Source organism: Papilio polytes, unplaced genomic scaffold, assembly GCF_000836215.1.
Source record: "Papilio polytes unplaced genomic scaffold, Ppol_1.0 DF824493.1, whole genome shotgun sequence".
Classification (NCBI taxonomy): Eukaryota; Metazoa; Arthropoda; class Insecta; order Lepidoptera; family Papilionidae; genus Papilio; species Papilio polytes.
Genome location: NW_013524711.1, coordinates 1,074,866 through 1,092,474, shown reverse-complemented (window position 1 = coordinate 1,092,474; position 17,609 = coordinate 1,074,866). Strand labels below are relative to the sequence as shown.

General features: G+C 32.8%; 2 protein-coding genes across 4 annotated transcripts in view; one reads left to right on the top strand and one right to left on the bottom strand.

The window, feature by feature from the left end:
• LOC106104742 (adenylyltransferase and sulfurtransferase MOCS3) overlaps positions 1–1,611 on the bottom strand; it is a 10,737-nt gene extending 9,126 nt beyond the window's left edge. For both annotated transcript variants that reach the window (XM_013284997.1, XM_013284910.1), the window contains exons 1-3: positions 1,430–1,611; positions 1,212–1,318; positions 346–479 (exon numbers count right to left, since the gene is read on the bottom strand). In XM_013284997.1, the coding sequence (XP_013140451.1) occupies positions 346–479; positions 1,212–1,318; positions 1,430–1,531 (343 nt within the window). In that variant the 5' untranslated portion in view covers positions 1,532–1,611. The remainder of the gene's footprint in view (positions 1–345; positions 480–1,211; positions 1,319–1,429) is intronic.
• Positions 1,612–1,848: 237 nt separating this feature from the next.
• LOC106102680 (guanine nucleotide-binding protein-like 1) lies at positions 1,849–12,597 on the top strand. Of its 2 annotated transcripts, none has more exons than XM_013282263.1 (12): positions 1,849–2,021; positions 2,318–2,415; positions 2,569–2,707; positions 3,319–3,466; positions 4,483–4,623; positions 5,800–6,007; positions 6,957–7,130; positions 8,315–8,517; positions 9,314–9,429; positions 10,408–10,542; positions 11,238–11,335; positions 12,349–12,597. In XM_013282263.1, the coding sequence occupies exons 1-12, from the start codon at positions 2,017–2,019 to the stop codon at positions 12,537–12,539; spliced, it is 1,656 nt and encodes a 551-aa protein (XP_013137717.1). In that variant the 5' UTR covers positions 1,849–2,016; the 3' UTR covers positions 12,540–12,597. The 2 variants fall into 2 exon arrangements, with proteins under 2 accessions (XP_013137717.1, XP_013137797.1); XM_013282343.1 differs by having other exon boundaries at positions 1,849–2,033; positions 12,349–12,596.
• Positions 12,598–17,609: the final 5,012 nt, after the last annotated feature.

The window sequence follows — 17,609 nt, the reverse complement described above, 5'->3', positions numbered from 1 at the left end:
ACTTGTAATTGGCCTTCATTTTTTGTTTATTTTATTATTGTTTTTTAAGCTAGCTGTAAGTTATCCGTAAATAAATAAAATAAAATAAAATTCTGCAACGGTTCAACATATCTTATTGAAATTTGACACAGATATAAAACAAAGCCTGGAGTATACATGGGATAAGGTTCATCCCCGAGAAGTGTCCGGTTCCCGGGATACGTAGCTTTTGTTATTTATATCGTCGTACTTTTTCTAATACCACGCGGACAAAGTCGCGGGCAACTATGCTTCCTCTATGTATGTTTTAAAATCTCTATGTTTAACATCCATCCATCCAAACTGAGTAAAGAATTATAGACTTACCAATCCCGGCACCAGCTAAGTAGACAGCAGCGGGACAGCCGAGCCCACCAGCACCAACAATCAACACCTTAGCATTACACAGCTTTTCCTGACCCACTACTCCAATATCGGGCAATAATATCTGCCTACTATACCTGTAAATAGATCAGAATTAATTTTCTCTATTCATTTTTTTTTATAAGAGTAGAGGCAAACGAGAGACACAGAGGTCAACGACGCCCAAGGACATCTGCAACACCAGAGGAACTACAGATATGTTACCGGTGTTTAAGGAAATGGTAGGCTTCCTTCTTAAAGGACCTTAAGTCTTATTGGTTTTGTAATACCGCCGAGGACCATTCCACAATGCGGCTGTGCGAGACAGAAAGCAGGGCATCCAAAACAATATTTCAATACTAATGTGATAGAGGAAAGATTTATATTTTTGTATGTATTGCTATAACTCAAAATCTACTGGGTTGATTACAAAACTAATATAAAGAGGAACAATTTTTATTTTTATATATATTGAAATAACCCAAAACTACTGAGTTAATAACAAAATTTCTTTCACCATTAAAAAGCTAATCAATTATTATTTTTAAAATTCATGCAGACAGTTTTAATGTATTAAAACAGACAAGGGGATGCAAAGAGGATATTTTCTTCATACAAGTCCCATCCTCTATCAGAGCCACTTGCCATGAAAAGGGTGGAAAAGGGAAGTACATACACTTGTCAGATATAATGTGGAATTGTACCTTTTTTTTCCCACCCATTTTCTAATAAGAATAGTATGGAATAGGAACATGGATTTGATGGTGGAAGAGATGTATAGCATGCGAAAATATCAAAGTGGTTTCTACTAATATTGTAGTTGAGATTACCTTTCAATAGCCCATTTAGGAAGTTTATTACCATACTGCACTTTGGTTACATTTTCATTACGTGAGTATAATGTAGTGAATTCCGGTTGCGTACTATTTGGCTGCATCTGTAAGTAAATGTTATCGATAATATTTATTCTCTAGAAAGTTTTCGTATAATTTACAGTTCTTTTAGTGCAGCTGACTTATTACAATTAATGTAAGAAATTAAAACGTACCGGCATCCAGTTTCTTTTCATTTCAAATAATTCGTTTTCTTTCTCTTGTAAAGTTTTCCGTAAATAATCTATTTTTTGTTCCAATGTTTGTATGTGCTCCATTTCTAAATCTTATTTCTTACGCTTAAAGTTAAATAAAAACAATAAAATGATAAAACAATAACAAAAATGTAATGATTACTTTTTTGTGTGACATTGACAGTTTGTGTTATTGACAGTTAGCTTTCTTAAACTTGCGTTGGCAAAAGCTTAGAAAGTCCTAGAGCTTAGTAATGTTGGGAAAAAATAAAAGTAAATGCTAATTTTACTACAATAAATTCTGTTTTACTTGTATTTTTACTATTTTAAATAATAAGTTCAATTAATAGCTTAAAAAGATATCTTAAGAGGTAAATTCTATTTACAAGAACGATATGAATAATTGACAACTGTCAGTTACCACGAGACGAAAATTGGAATTGTAAATTGTAAACTTGAGTATAGGAAACCTGCATTATATTTGAATTCTATTATAACTCAGGTAAATCATTGGAAGTTTCTCGAATTTCCTTACCGGCGATATCCTTCCTGTTTTTCTTGCACACCGGATGAAGTAAGTCTGCAGGTAAGGTATTTTTCATAACTCTCTTTTATTTACTCTTATTGACCTTATTACTTCTACAATTGCCCTTTCTTATCATTCTTAAGCCTCCAATACATTTATACGTGAAGTATAATGTTAAACAACCGACTATAAGTTTAGATACGCACGATTATTCGACTTAATTTGCGACGCAATACCGGTAGCCGGTAACTTTGTTTATAATTTATATAGTGGATACTAGTATAGTATTTCTTTGGTAAAGATGTTTAAAAATTACTTATATAATATTGTTTTTTATTTTACAGATTAACAATGCCGCAGTCACGTCGCAAAGCCCCATTCAGTGGGAAGGCTAAGAAGCAACAACTGCAAGCTAAAAAGAATAAGAACTTGCTGGTATCTGGTAAGTAAGCTCAAAGTCTACACTCCGTAGGGTGTCTGTAAACCCCAATATGTGTGAAATAGATCAGTAAACTGATTCATAGATTATACCTTAATTTATATCTCCATTGAGGTATGACACATTGCTTATATTAAATAAATAAATTTTTCACAGCATCAACAAGTTCGAATGCATATGATGTGGTATCCGTGAACTACCAACCGAAGGCGCGTGGACGTGATACAAATAGATATGCTCTCAAATTCTACAGAGAAACGGATGAGGAACTCAAAATGAAGAAAGAAGATTCAATGTAAGTAACCAAATACTAGTTTTTGTCCATGACTGTATGAAATTAAAGAAAATTTCTAGACATATAGCCTATAGTCTAATGTGGAGGTAGACGTAGAAAGAGATGGATGGATTGCATAAAAGGTGACATGATCTAGAAGGGAGTTATGACCGAGATGAGGTATGATAGAGTTATTTGAAGCGCCAACCCGGTGCGCCAACCCTACGGGAGTAGGATGAGCAGGAAGATGATGAAAAGAAATATACAAATCTTTCCCCTTTGTGTTAGAAGATAGATAAATAGATCCTAGTCAACCAAGCTAACTTGAGGTATGCATGTAGACAGGTGCAATGCACATAGACAGGAGTGATGCATGTAGACAGGTGTGTTACATGTAGACAGGCGTGTTGCACATAGATTACTGACGTCAAAACACTCCGTTCGCGTTTTGGTCGCATGAAAACGATTATGGTTTTTTTTAGCTTAATGGTTTGTTTTTAGGGGCCAGATGAAATGGACTGGAATATAGTTATTGTAATTGTTTTTTTAATTACGCGCTAATGAATTTTGCAGGCGACAGCCCATAATTATTGGTATTAGATTCCTAACAGTTTTATCTGTTTCATTTTCAGGAAATCATTGAATAGGGTATTAGAGAAGGATATGGAGGTAGATCCGACAGATTACTTCCCATCGGATATCTCATTCCCGAAGCGACCTCCATGGGACTTCTCTATGACTGCTGCCCAACTGGATGCACAGGAACAGAAGTACTTCAGGGTAAGTGGTTACTGTTAATTTTTTTTAGCTAAGCTATTGAACTGCTGTTTTTATTTAGTTATAATTAAAAAAGCTTTTGCCCGCAACTCTGTCCACATGTAATTAAGAAAAAACTAAGTAGCCTATGTCTTCTTCCAGGGTATGTTCTACATTGCCAAATTTCATTGAGATCCGTTTAGCAGTTTAGGATACAATTTCTAACAAACATCCATTCATCCATTCATCTAAACTCTAGTATTTAAAATATTTCGATAGAATGGAATTTTTATTTTCTATATGAATTGTAAATTTTTACTTCTGTCCTATACCTTTTGACCATAATTTAAAATTTTTATATGGAGCGTCTAGATTCTTTATTAGTTTTTCCATACCCTTGTGCTAAAATCACATAAGTTAGTTTTATTAGTTTTTCCATACCCTCGTGCTAAAATCACATAAGCTAGTTTTACACAGGTGTAGTTTTTTAAATAATTCTCTCCTTACTATTTACTACATTTTTTTAATTCCTCTCGATGAACTCTCAAGTAAAAGCTTATCATCATCAATTGTCCTTGTACCTACGAAGGGTCGGCACAGTGCTCCTTTTAATAAAAGCTTGTATTTATATACGAGCTGTTGCCAATGACTTCGTCCGCGTTATTAGAAAACATACGAACTATATAAATAACAAAAAGCTACATATCCCGGGAACCGGACATTTCTCGGCGATGAACCTTATCCAATGTTTATTCCAGACTTTGTTTTATATCTGTGACAAATTTCAATAAGATATGTTGAACCGTTGCAGAATGATTGAGTAAACATAAAAAAACTAAATTAATGAATCCCACGGGAACCGTAACTATTCCCGGGATAAAAAGTAGGCTATGTGTTCTTCCAGACTATGCTTTAAACCTGTGCCAAATTTCATGGAGATCCGGTCAGCCGTTTAGGCTACAAACGCTAACAAACATCCATCCATCTAAACTTTCGCATTTATAATATTAGTAAAAAGTAAACTTTTATGTTATTTACAGGAGTATATAGATGCACTGCAAGCGTCCGAACATTGGAAGGACATGTCATATTTTGAGCTGAATTTGGAGACGTGGCGTCAGTTGTGGCGTGTATTGGAGATGTGCGATGTCTTATTGTTGATTGTGGATATTAGATATGCTGTGAGTATTATACAGGATGTTCTGAGAATAATTTTTGAAAATAGGATATGTTAGGAAGAAAATATTAGTTTACTTAATCCAAAGATATTTCAAAATATATAGACAGTGAAGAAAATTTTTTCACTGGTAGTTTCTCTGACAGGTACTATATCAGTTGTCAAGTTTAGTGCCGTCTCCATCTTTTGTTATAAAATAACCTAAACAAAAATATGAACATTTAAATATTGTATAATATCTATACAATAAATTATATTGACATGTTGAGGGTCTATCAATAGACAGTGTTAATTATGTGAAAAATGTCTCAAGATAAGTGGATTTGACGGTGGAGACGCATAGGAAAGGGAAATGTCCTCTTTATGCGCGCCTCCTCCGTCAATGAAGGGTAGGCAGCGCTGCAATTGCGGATGTCTATGTGCAGCGGTCGCTTTCCATTTCGGTGGAAACAGACCGCTTGTTCGTTTGCTAACTTATATTATAAAAAAAAAAATCGATTTTTTTTTACCTAATTATAATAATTTATTTAAACTATCGTGAGATATTGCTTTAAGCAAAAACTAAAATTGCTCCAACTCATATCCTCCGGTGACTGCGCCGACTAGTTTCAGACTCAGGGTCCTTCAGGGCGAGTATTATAGTGTGTCTAAATAAGATAGATTAGTTTGATAAATGACTCATATGAAGTATCGAATTCAATTTGTATAAAAGTAAATGCCGTACTTAATAGACAGGTATCGTAGTGACGAAACACGCAGCGAACAATTATGAACTATCGATATTCGGTTTAAATAATTATCGAACTCAACTAAAACTATTATTTTCTTATTAACTAATTTATAGGACAATTCTAGTATTGATTATAGTGAGAATTTAGCGATGACAATAATAATAGCGAAATCCAATTCGATTACGTAGGGCTGTAGTAGTAATAGACATTTATTTACTCTTATTATTTGTTATATGTTATTAATTTGAGAAAACAGTGTTTTTTTATTACATAAGTTATAACTATAAATCTATCGATTCCAACTTCTATAAGAATAAAAATCGAAAATCGATAAGATTCATGACTGATTTTACACAACCCATCCCTACTAAATTTGAAGTGAATTGTCAAACTAATCTAAATTATTTAGACACACTATAGTTAGCTTTTTAATAATTTGATTATTCCAGGGTATGATGTTTCCCCCATCTTTATATGAATATGTTAAACAACAGAAAAAGAATATGATTTTGGTGCTAAATAAGATAGATTTAGTACCGGCATCTGTTGTGGCCGCTTGGAAGGAATTTCTACTGAAGAAGTATCCCGATTTGAAAATTGTATATTTTACATCTTGTCCGGGATATAATTTGAGAGGAAGTACCAGTGATAGAACTGGTAAGTTCATCATCATGACCACCATGATCGTCACTATCAACAAGTTAATAACTTCATGTTTTTTTTATTGTAACATCAGTGGAAAAGCTATCTATACTAATACAAAGAGGAAAGATTTGTATTTTTTATGTATTGAAATAACTCAAAAACTACTGGGGCGATTAAAAAAATAGATTTCGATGGAATTTGGTGTAGATGTAGGGGGTAGTCTGGAAGAACACATACGGTACTAATTTGTTTTTTTTTTTTAATTCAACGTGAACGGAGTCGCGGGCGAAAACTAGTTATTTTATAATTTCACGGGAACAAAATTGCGAGCAACAGATAGTCACAAATAAACATGTTATATCAATACGTGATATTTTTATGGAAATTTGTCATTATCATTATAAAAATGTCAATATTCCGTGCAGGTTATTGGACAAAATATGACGCTTTCAAGACATTGTTAGTTCACTAAAATACCAACTGCTCTATATTCCTTGTAGGTCTATAGTACTTTAAGTTTGCTATTACAAAATATCTGGCGCCTTACTATTGACACAATAAAATTGTCATCATATACATTTACTTAAAGTAATTATATTTGAAGATAATATGATACTAGCTTTTTACCGCGACTCCGTCCGCGTGGAATTAAAAAAGACAAAAATAAATAGCCTGTGTGTTCTTCCAGACTATCCTCTACATCTATACCAATTTCATCGAAATCCGTTCAGCAAATTAGAATTCAAACTCTAACAAACCATCCATCTAAAGTTTTGTATGGGCCATTAATTTTATTATTTATAAAATTAAGGGCCTGTATCCATGAAATTGTAAGTTGTCTGATAACAATCCAACATGTAAAATATGTGTGACGTCATAAGCTTTCTGAGCCTCTAGCCAGTGGTGGGACACACCCTAAGTAAGATATATGATAAATATTTTTTAAATGTTTATTTTTCAGGTCTTCAAATACGCAGACGTAGAGGGAAGCAACGTATGTGTGTTGAAGGCGCTATGAAGATATATGAGGCTTGTATGGAAATTGTGAACGACGAAATTGACTTAAGCACGTGGAAGTTGAAAATAATCGAAGAGAATAATTTGGAGTTCGATTATGATAAGGCTGCTTCAGTTGGTAAGAAAGAATTATATATCCTTTACGATAATGCTTTTTTGTAGGGTTGTAACGGAATTCCGCTTCCGCATCCGCTTGAACTTCCGCAAGAAATGATAACTCCTCATCCGCTTCCGCTTTCGTTATTTCTTATGCGGAGTTATAACAAAGGATAATTTACCTTTTTAACGCGAGTGGGGTGATTAGGTATCGTTTATACGGGCGTGCTAGGTCAACTAACTATAATTGTTATACAATATGTCTGTCTCGGTTAAGTCACCCTATTATGTGTTAATACTCATGTGTAAAGGGGCCAGCTGAAAACCAGCGCAGTAACGGCGTGCGCCGTCCCTGCATTAGCTGAGCTTGCCACCTTTTGCCACATTTCTCTCTCTTTTTTATATTAGCTCTAAGGTTTTGTGTATTAAATGTTTATGTAGTTTTTTTTTGTGGCAAAAAAAAATCTATTTATTTTTTTTATTTTAATATATTTGCATAATAAACTGTATCTTGTTATTATATACCAATTTGTATTTTGAATTAACGTAGTTACTTTTTATTTCCTTAATAAATCGCAAATAACATTCTATTATTCCTCCGCTTCTGCAGAGGTGAAGCCCTTCGCCTCCGCATCCGCTTCCGTTAAAATAGACTCTGTTACAACTCTACTGTTTTGTATGTAGATTTTGATTTCATTCTAATGTCTATGATAATAAAGAGGAAAAATTTTTTTTTGGTATGTTAGTAAATTCAAACTGTGACCGATTTCAATAGTTCTTTCACCATTAAAAAGCTACGTAATCAGTGAATTATAGGCTATATTTTATTAGTTACTAGCTGTTGCTCCCAACTTCGTATGCGCGGAAATAAAAATAGTAATAAATATAGCCTATGTTACTCAGTGATAACATAGCTATTTATTCAAGAATTTTTGAAATTATCCCAGTAGTGTTTGAATTATATAATTACATACAAAAATACAAAAATTTACTCTTTATAATATTGGTATAGACTAACTATTGCTTGCGACTTCGCTTGCTTGAAATTATAAATAATATAAAACATAGCCTATGTTACTCACTGATACCGTGATAGAATTTTTGAAATTGTCCCAGTAGTTTTTGAGTTACTCTAATACATAAAAAAATACAAATATTTCCCTTTTATATTAGTATAGATTATGCAAATTTTTATATGTTTTTCAGGTGAAACTATTATCCAGGAAGTGGATACAACATTTTATAGACATGAGAAATATAAAAATGAAATTTTAACAATAGGATGTGTTGGACAACCAAATGTAGGGAAATCCTCTCTAATGAACGCTATAATGGGAAAGAAAGTTGTCTCAGTATCAAAAACTCCGGGACATACAAAACATTTTCAAACAATAATGCTGACTCCGCAGGTAAATATACCATTTTTAGGCCCTGTCCTACCACTGGCTGTGTATATCGTAAAAGATTTAGAAATAAAACTTTTTTTAACGGAGACATGTGTAATGATAAAATATGTACAGAAAAAAGACTAGGACAAAGTGATGACGTCGTCCTAATTTTAAATAATTTAATTTCTTCTTCTTTTCTAATGGCTTGACTCTAAAAACGTGTAAAAACTCCTTGAACAGGCTGATAGAGGCTCAGATAGTCCGATAAGAGTACAAAATCCGATATTTCCATCACTCATATTACACATTCGATTGTTATTAGACAATTTACAATTTGGTAGAACAGACCCTTAGTGTCCAAAATTGGAATATCTTTGTAATCTGTACTAATGTTATAAAGAGAAAAGATTTGTATTTTTTATGTATTGAAATAACTCAAAAACTACTGGGACAATTTCAAAAAAAAATTCTCGTTATTAGTGAGTAACATAGGACATATTTTTATTGAAACATTTGTATTTTAGTATGTATTGAAATAACTCAAAAACTACTGGGGCGATTTTAAAAATTCATTTATCATTAGGTAGGTAATTTATCTGTCAAAAGGTTAGCCTATATTCTATTTATACAAGTTGCTGTCGCTCGCGTATATAAATATTTGATTTTTAGAAATTAGTAGACTTTTATTGTATTTTTATAATGATTATTTAATTTTTATTCTGTACAACTTTTGTATATTTTATTAATTTATGCTTTTGTCGCTCATTGTGTATTAAAAACAGCAATAAAGACTTTATTTTATATATTTTATTTTTAGGTACGTCTGTGTGATTGCCCGGGGTTAGTGTTTCCATCCAAAGTCCCCCGACCCATACAGATATTGATGGGATCATATCCCATCGCTCAACTGAGAGAGCCTTATACTACTATCAGGTAATATATTTAATACTAGCTTTCACCCGCGATTCGTCTGCGTAAAATTAAGGAAACAAAAGTAAGAAGCCTATGTGTTCTTCCAGACTATCCTCTAAATCTATACATAATTTTATCGAAATCCGTTCAGCAGTTTAGACAACAAAGTTTTAACTAACATACATCTAAACTTTTTCTGAATCTCTTTTCTCTTCAAAATTTTAGTTGAATCTCATGACATTGTCCGCCTGGAATTAAGGATATAATAAAAATGTACCTGTGTCACTCACTGATAACGTAGCTTTTTAACAGTGAAAGAATTTTTAAAATAGCCCTAGTAGTTTTTGAGTTATATCAATACATACAAAAATGGAAAACTTTCCTGTTTATAATATTAGAATTGTAGTGTACTTATCCATTTATTTAATTATTTATTTATATGTTACACTACATTTATTTATTTATCATTTATTTATAACATTACATTCACGCATTCACACATGCTATACATTCACACAAACACAATTCAATTTATATATTTTATATGACACAACTTCATACGTACAAACAAACACGCACACTCCACATTTATATACATAATTTCAACATGCTACACAGGCACAGCGCCACGCGCGGCGCGGACGCAAATCGTCCGAACTGCAAATCATGCGCCGCGCCGCGCCGGCCGTCAACCAGTCGCCTCGCGCTGCTACACTGTGCTCACACCTCGCTCGTTTGCCCTCTCGCCCGCCATTTTGTTTACGTGTTTTCTTAGTTTATATTGTTTACGTGTACGTCTTAACTTGTATCCGTGTACGTGAAACAATAAATTGTTTAATTATTATATAGTGGTTTATCTCATCGCACGGTGAAACTACATCCTCAATACCTCTATAGAATAAACAGTAATCTAGATCCGTTAAGTAATTTAGGATACAAAGTAACAAACATACGTCTAAACTTTCGTATTTATAATATTAGTAATATTAATATTTCCAGGTATTTAGCAGAAAGGTTAGATTTGCCCAGACTACTGCGTCTGGAGCATCCAGATTTAGATGACACCTGGTCTCCTAGAGACATCTGCGACGGATGGGCCAAAAAACGTAGCTACCTCACCGCTAAAGCCGCCAGGTAAACACTGAGTTGTTTTTATAGAAAAATACTTAAATCACGGGCAATAATAAAAAACCTAATAAACGCAGCATTTATTACTTAGTTTTCGCGTAAATAATAAATATAGTATAAATCGACTATGCGCCTGTTGTCGTGGAATAGCAATTCCTTAAGTAATATTATTTGCCCGAGCGCCTGCCACTTTATTAACAGCAAGGACATAACTTCAATTTATTGCCATGTTTTTATTACGCTAATAATTTAGAATTTAGTCGAGTCGTATCTCCCTCCCTTGTAAAATTTCATTATTTTTTTGCGCAAATGCCTCATAAGTATTGTTTCGTGATTTTTCGTACAAATGCCTGCTTTCTTTGTGAATTTTGATAATTGCAGCACATTTCTTCGTATCTCTTCCTCGTGCTATTTCGTGTTTTTTGACACTACTCCCTTTCTTTGTAATGTTTCAGGATTTTTAATGCAACTCCCTTTTCTGTTTATATTATCGAGCGATCCGCTACTCGTTTGCCCATTTTTCTATACTATATTATAAAGAGGAAAAATTTGTATTTTTATTTTAAAAATTCTTTCACCATTAGTAAGGAAATTTATATAAAAAAGCGCAATTTTGCGCAAATCCCTCTTCTAAGTTAAAATAATCTATGAATCTCTTAAGAACGTGGAGTTTTATTTAATTTAGTTTTATTTATTTTCAGGTTAGATACATACCGAGCAGCGAATAGTCTTTTAAGGATGGCTTTAGATGGAAGGATATGTTTGTGGCTTCGACCACCAGGTTTTACTGAGGAAAAGTGTAAGTATTTATTTACTAGCTGTTTTCGTGCGGCTTCATCCGCATGTAATTATGAAAATTTTATTTTATTGTTTACATTTGTCAAATTATCAATAGCAAATGTCAAAATGACGACATTTCAAATCTTAGCAATCTTGCTTTCTTGATGTTGGCAGCAACTTATGGTCTCTCTCCCACGTTAGGGTTTTTTATCGAAAATATTTACCCCCTAAGCTGAATGGCGTGAAAATATATAGCCTAAAGCATGACGTAAGTGTAGGGCTTTTTAATAAAAAAGGAATTATTAAAAAATATGGTGTAATTGCTGACATCTTTCGCAACAAAGAAGTGTGTGTTTACGCTTTATTATAATAGTATAGATTAGTGCATTATGTATATATCTACGCTAATATTGTAAGGAGGAACGATTTGTATTTTTGTATCTATTGAAATAACTCAAAAATTCTTTCACCATTAAAAGCTATGTTATCGCTGAGCTAAGCTTGGATATTTTTTTTTATTTCATCCGGACGAAGTCGCGAGCAACAACTAGTATGTTAAATTACACTGACCAATATATTTCTTAAATATCTGGTTACGCTGTATTTTCTAGAAATTAAAAAACTTCTGTTTAATTTTTATTTAAGATTAGCTGTTGCCCGCGACTTCGTCCGCCTGGTATTAGAAAATATACGAACCATATAAACTACAAAAAGCTACGTACCCCGGGAACCGGACATTTCTCGGGGATGAAGCTTATCTCATGTGTACTCCACACTTTGTTTTATATCTGTGACAAATTTCAATAAGATATGTTGAACCGTTGCAGAATGATCGAGTAAACATTAAAAAACTAAACTAATAAATCCCACGGGAACCGTAACTATTCCCGGGATAAAAAGTAGCCTACGTGTTCTTCCAGACTATGTTCTGAACCTGTGCCAAATTTCATGGAGATCTTATCAGCAGTTTAGGCTACAACCGCTAACAAACATCCATTCAAACCTTAGCATTTATAATATTTTTTTTTTCAGATAAATACGAGTCTTGTGAGGAAACTGAATACATTAATTGGGTGAAATCAACAACGAGTTATTTAGACGCGGATTCCGGTAATTCCGATACCGATATTTCCGAATCCGGTAATGAACAAGAAAGTGAAACTGATGATGAAGAACAAACAGCGATGGCGAATAAATTCGCCGCTTTGGCGAATGTTGAATGAAGATTTGATGAAACGCACATTTGACACAACTGTTTAGTCTCGCTTTGATTTTATTTTATTTGTGCAACTAAACAGTTGAAGCGAAATAATCGACAATAGGGAATATGCATGTATTTTTTTCTTTTTTTAAACGATTCTACTTGTTATAAAATAACCACAAAAAATTGACGCGAAAATATTCAACCATTGGGCTAAAAATAACAAAATAAAATTACGACCATTTTTGAGCGACTAAAACGCGACCGGAGTTGTCATGAGACGATTGACGTCAATCGTCTTATTCCATTCATAACATACGCTCTGATGTCACTTCGACGTAAAACACAAGTTTCTCAAGGTCAAAAAGTCAAAAATCGATTCATTTTTATTATTCTTGGTACAAATAAGTGGTAATTAATAATTCTATTCATTATTTTTTTATTTTAAAGTTGGTTTTGATATCGTGTTTACAGTAAAATACTTCAAGAGTGTATTTCTATATAAACTAAGGTAAATGAACTGTGTATTGTGAACACAGCGGCGCCATATTAGATAAGCCACTTGCTTCGACCAATAGTGTGCGTTTTAGAACTTAGCGAGGGAATTTGAAAAAAGACACTTTTTAATTATTAAATTTTCCCACTAAATCACTTTATATTTAAAAAAATCTTTGCAGGACTGTTTTCATAGTATAAAGTATACTTAAAAAAAGTTTAGTACAATTTGGCGTCATATGCATATTGCCTATCGTAGTTTTGCGATAGTTTAGTCAAATGTGTGCGACCGTTTAATGCAGAATTAACAATAAAAAAAATTTGTTCGAATTTAAATGCATCTATTACTAATGTTATATTTTAAAGATATAAAAGCAAATACGCTCGAGTCCAATTTTTGACCGACTTCCCAAAAGAAGGAGGTACTCAATTCGTCTGTATACCTTTTTTATTTTTTTTTGTCTAATTTTTGGAGTCAGACTACGTTGTAGTTAAATAGTTTAGCTCAAAATCGCGTGAAGAAAATTGGGATCTTTTATTAATCTAAGAATTTTGGTATTCTTAGTTTAAATTTTGATCAGAATCTAAGCGTATTTGCTTCTATACCTTATTACCTCGCGTTATCGTTTTTACCCATTTAACGAAATATCGTAGAATGTTGAAATATAAAAATATGCTTTTAGTTATTAGGCTTATATTTTTATATTTATAATAAAAAATATTTTTATAACTGTGTTTTATTTAATTTTTAATACATAACTGTTAGAGTCGATAAAAATATAACAACAAACTGACTCAAAAACTACTTGGTAGTTTTTCATTTAAAAAATGTCAACATTTCCATACAAAGTTGCTAATATTCCTATTAATATAAACTAGTTTTCGCCCGCGACTCGCGTGTGGAATTTAAAAAAAAGTGAACAGCCTGTGTTCTAGACTATCTACGTCTATACCAAATTTAATAGAGATCCGTTCAGTAGTTTAGGTTACAAACTCTAACAAACATCCATTTAAACTTTCACATTTATAATATTAGATGTGTTATGCGACGATGGGGACATAATCCAGAAAGTCTTAAGATTGAATGTGGATGGCTACAAAGGAAGAGGAAGACCGAAGAAAGTATGGATGTGTGAAAGAGGATATGCTTAAGAAGGGAGTGGATTCAGAGATGACTGATAGAGATGTATGGAAGAGCAGCATATACTGTGCCGACCCTCTTTAAGGGATAAAGGCAAGTTTGTATGTTTGTTTGTATCCTAAACTGCTGGGATCTCGTTGATTGTTATACATGTAGAGAATAGTCTGAACACGTAAAATGCTATTGTTTTGTTTTTACTTCCGAGAGAACAAAAGCAAGTAATGTAATAATAAAATTATTTGTAGCTCTAAAAACGACAATAGTTCATAAAAAGTTACTGAAACTTCGGAGGTAGAATAGTTTCAAATAACACATGAGATACTATAGTTATTCAATCTTTTTTTAAATTCTGGACAGAAGTCGCTAGTAAATAACATTCTAAATCACTAATCAATGCGAATGTTTGAATGGATGGATGTTAGAAGGTATCTACATCGAGACCTAGGATACCTAATAATAAACATAGAACTATTCTAGAAGACCACGTCATAAAGTTGCCCTTGTCCCTACAGAAGGTCGGCACAATATATTCCATACATCTCTAGCAGTCATATCTGAATCCACTCCTTTAAGCATATCTTTTACACAATCCATATATACATTGTCTTCCTCTATCTTTGTCATCCACATTCAACTTGACACTTTCTTGTCACTATCCTCTCGTACATGTCAATCACGCTAACTTTTTGCTTCTCAATATCTCAACCACTGGCTACTACTTTTTTTAATTCCCGAAGTCGCAAGTATCAGCTAGTAAATATAATCTCGGTTTGCAATAGAATATAGCATGTCCCTGCATTATGTCAGGAATGTACAAGCTAGCGAGAGGCTTGTAAGAAGCCTGCTTGCAACTTCCACAATGTTTAATTTCATGCTACGTGTAAGTTGATGTAAACTTTATGGCATGGCATGTCACGCCAGTAGCTGTCATGTTTGTTAGGTTTAACTGGAATGTGTATTTGAGACTTAGCAGTTGCGCGGCCGGAGTTAGAAGCGGAAAATGGGTCGAGGTATTGATTTGTTACATGTTTTTTTGGATTCTGCGTACTGAAGATGTGAATCTTTCCCAATTGGTGTCAACAGATGACGTTATGTTATTTATTTTCATGATATCGTTTAGCCATCTCCGTTATATGAGTTAGGGCTGTTATTAAACGAAATCTATTATTGCAATACGAGAATAACGCGTGATTAGTTTGTAAGTTTTTTTTATAATTTTTGTAAGTCTCGCCGATAAGGCGGGACAAAAAATTAAATGAACTTCGAGGTTCAACTGAACCTTGTCTATATGGAAAACTGTGCGCCACTTCGCGTGGAATGCGTTAGTTTTTCATGTATGATACGGCTTCAAGAGTAGAGCACTCTAAGTGCCTTTCTAATCATCGTGGTAAAACGATGGTTAATTTTTTTTTAAATCACAAGGTGGTAAAAGAGCAAGCGGCCACGTGAAACCGCCAATGGCAAAGCCACTGCTGCTCATAGTCATCTGGACATTTGCAATAACGGGTGCGTTGCCTATCCTTGATCAACGGAGGAGACGCACATAAAGAGAATATTTTCCCTTCCTATGCGTCTCCTGCACCGTTAAATCCACGTCCCCTTCCCATGCTTTTCGTATTAGAAAAATGATGGAAAGGAAAAGCGACTAAAGTTAGGCCTCTGGCACAATACTCATCAGACGAAACGCGGAATTGCTCCCACTTCACGCCTTTCTGTGTGGTCGTGGTATTGCTGTGGGCGAACCGACCCATTCGTGCAAAGATGTTAAAGCGGGCTACCACTGTTGAAATTATTTATTTTATTTATTGTGGATTACAAATCTGTCCAACGAATATTTCGGGACATAAGTGTTCAGACGTTATATTCCTGTACTTTTTTTGTTTAATTGTTCGATAATTTAGTTCAATGTGGGGCGTAAAAGGTCGATACTAAAAAAACAATGCACATTCAAAAATGTTTATTTCACATACAGATAATACAGAAAAAAGCCTAAGGCCACAGATTAGATAAAAATCCACAGTTGTGGTGACGCAATTTACAAACACGGCCCAAAAAGGTTTTCTACTATTCTTATGTAAATATAAGCTTTAGATTTGGTTTCATTGTTTTTTTCAATAAAAATGACTTTTTTTTTTAAGAAAAAGACTGTTTCATCTTTGATTTTATATAGACGTAAAAATAAAAAAAAATATTTTCACGTCCATGTTAGTGTTAGAATTTAAAACATTTCGATATTTGAGGAGTATACTCTTAGCACATATTAAAAAATGTATAGTCAAGTTCAAAATAAATGAGAAATTAACAATTTCATTGTCTATGGATTTATTTTGTGGTTAAAGAAATATCTATGTCTGTAATAAGTCTGTGACAGCCTCATAAAAGACAATTTAGATATTACATAGATTTGTTATTTCTCATTTCTATTGATTTTTAGGGACAAATAAGCCAGTATCTTAAGTCAATTATTATATTGCACTAATTTAATACTAATACACATAAAAGATATACTCTAATAGTTTGGAAATAGACGGAAAAATATGAAAAGTTAGTTTTTTGGTTTGAAAGAATTTATGTCGATGAAATAACCTATAATTTGACAAATATTTTAATTTAGTATTATAATACAAAAATCGAAATAAATTGACTATAAAATTTATTCTACAATTCAATTTTTAACTTCAACTTTTATAGTATATTTTTGTTACACATTTTTTTCGATTTTTCCAAATTTATTTTATAATTTAATTAATAAATAATAATTTTAACTATGTTATAATTTTAATGACGAAATATATACCGCCAAAAACCATAAACTACTTACTATAAGCATCAAAGAAAATACTTAATAAATACAGAGATTTGGAACTTTGTTAATACAAACTTACGTGAATAAGTGTAGACAGATCTTGAAGTAATTATTAACGTTAGAGAAAAAGATTATTAATAATTTCCACTAGAATTATTATTGTTCACTAATTATTCAACGTTTTTTATTAATTAATTACGCTAACTGTTTGCGTAATGCGCGCGCGATTGATTTAAACTGATTTCCAAGATGGCCGCTCGCCATAGACTAGACAAACTATTTATTTTATTTAAGCGTGCTTAAAAATGGTTATTTTGGTAGAAACTTCAATTTCCCTAGACAAAAAATCTATACTAATATTATAAAGAGGAAAGATTTGTATTTTTTTGTATGAATGAATGAAGAATGATTTGTATGAATGAGAAAAACTACAGGGCCGAATCTAAAAATTCTTTCACTGTTAGAAATAATTAATCTGCGAGTAACATAGGCTACATTTGTTATTATTTTTTTTATTTTACGCGGGCGAAGTCGCGAGCAACAGATGGTTTTATATAATTAAAAAAAATAATTTTGGAAAAATTAACATACAATATTGTTTTGTTCTCAATATGAAAGAATATCGAAAAAACTTGGAAATTTCGCTTATT

Bases quoted from the DNA above. Each gene is read 5' to 3' on its own strand.
- LOC106102680 (XM_013282263.1), top strand. The intron at 3,467-4,482 runs GTAAGTGGTTAC...TGTTATTTACAG, and splicing joins AGGAACAGAAGTACTTCAGG to GAGTATATAGATGCACTGCA. The intron at 8,518-9,313 runs GTAAATATACCA...TTTTATTTTTAG, and splicing joins CAATAATGCTGACTCCGCAG to GTACGTCTGTGTGATTGCCC.